The sequence below is a fragment of the Colobus angolensis genome, unplaced genomic scaffold (assembly GCF_000951035.1).
Source record: "Colobus angolensis palliatus isolate OR3802 unplaced genomic scaffold, Cang.pa_1.0 Scaffold453, whole genome shotgun sequence".
In the NCBI taxonomy this organism is placed as follows: domain Eukaryota; kingdom Metazoa; phylum Chordata; class Mammalia; order Primates; family Cercopithecidae; genus Colobus; species Colobus angolensis.
This window is the reverse complement of record NW_012117966.1, coordinates 241556-242656: the sequence shown is the minus strand read 5'-3', so window position 1 is coordinate 242656 and position 1101 is coordinate 241556. Positions and strand designations below refer to the sequence as shown.

The following is a 1101-nucleotide window of genomic DNA, read 5'->3' as shown; positions in this document are numbered from 1 at the left end:
TCCCCCAAGGGTCCCCCAGGTTCCCCTCTGCCCGGCTCCTCGCCGCCCTCCGCCCCCCGAGGGGGTCAGGCCCGGCCCTGGCCTGCAGCAGGCAGAGGGGGAAACTGAGGCCCAGAGAGAGGCGAGACCTGCCCCGGCTCCAGAGCCAGGCGGGTGGAGCCAGATGAGAGCCAAGGCCCGGCTTCACAGCCTCGCCTGGACCGAGCTGACTCACGCTCCCCAGGGCGGTGGGGCGGGAGGGGCGCAGCTGCATTTATTGAGCACCCGGTGTTTGCTTGGTGGTGTGCCTCATGTCTGCGTCTCCCTGCAGTCTTGCTGGGGCGGGCTTAGATCCGATCCTTCTCACCTCAAATGCAGGTTCTTCTGAGAGGGGTGTATGCGGCAGGGCAGGGGCTAGGAGTGCGCCGGGCCCCGCCCTTATCCCATTCCTCCTGTCCCCCGGCACTGACTCTCGGTTGGGTGTTGTACTTTGCACAACCCGTTGTGCAAATTCGGCAGATGCAAACCTTCTCCCCCCATTTAACAGGGAAACTGAGGCTGTTCGTAAAAGTGTCGTGTGCCCAGGGTCACGTACGAGCTAAGTGGCAGCGCTGGCGGGGGTGTCTAGTCTAAGTGCGGGGAAGGGCCCTCCTTCCCTGAGGCCCCCAATCCCTGCAGGTGTAAAAATACACATGCATCCCACTTGCAGAAGGGTTCTTGTGCGTCTGTGAGGAGTGGCTTGCCACCTGGAAGCACGTTGTGGCCGTTCAGTCCCCAACCCCGTGGCCCCAGCCGGGCCACGCTGCGGGCCTCAGTTTCTTCAATCGCAAAATGGGGATACCGCGGGACTCGCGGGGACCGGGAGGGTGCTGTGGGGCCGATCCGGAGTGGGGACTGGGGTCAGGGCCGTGGTCTGGGGGCCCGGGGTGGGGGTCGCGGCAGGGGGGCTGGGCTGCACCCCCCTGGCCTGGCGAGGACTCGCAGTGGGGGAGGGGAACGCGGTGGGCGGGGGCGGCCCGTGGACCCAACGCCCCCTCCCCAGGCGCTCCCAAACCTCGCCTTTTATGGAGAGGAACTCGGGCCAAGTGGGCCCGGCCGGTGCGAGGGGCGGGGTGGGGGCCG

The 1101-nt window shown here is 67.0% G+C and overlaps 1 protein-coding gene across 1 annotated transcript in view; it reads right to left on the bottom strand.

Moving 5' to 3' along the window:
• The window catches only part of LOC105523206, an 11368-nt gene that overhangs the window by 9585 nt on the left and 682 nt on the right, over positions 1-1101 (bottom strand). The window contains 1 exon segment of the mRNA XM_011957987.1: positions 347-467. Within this exon segment, the coding sequence (XP_011813377.1) occupies positions 347-467 (121 nt within the window).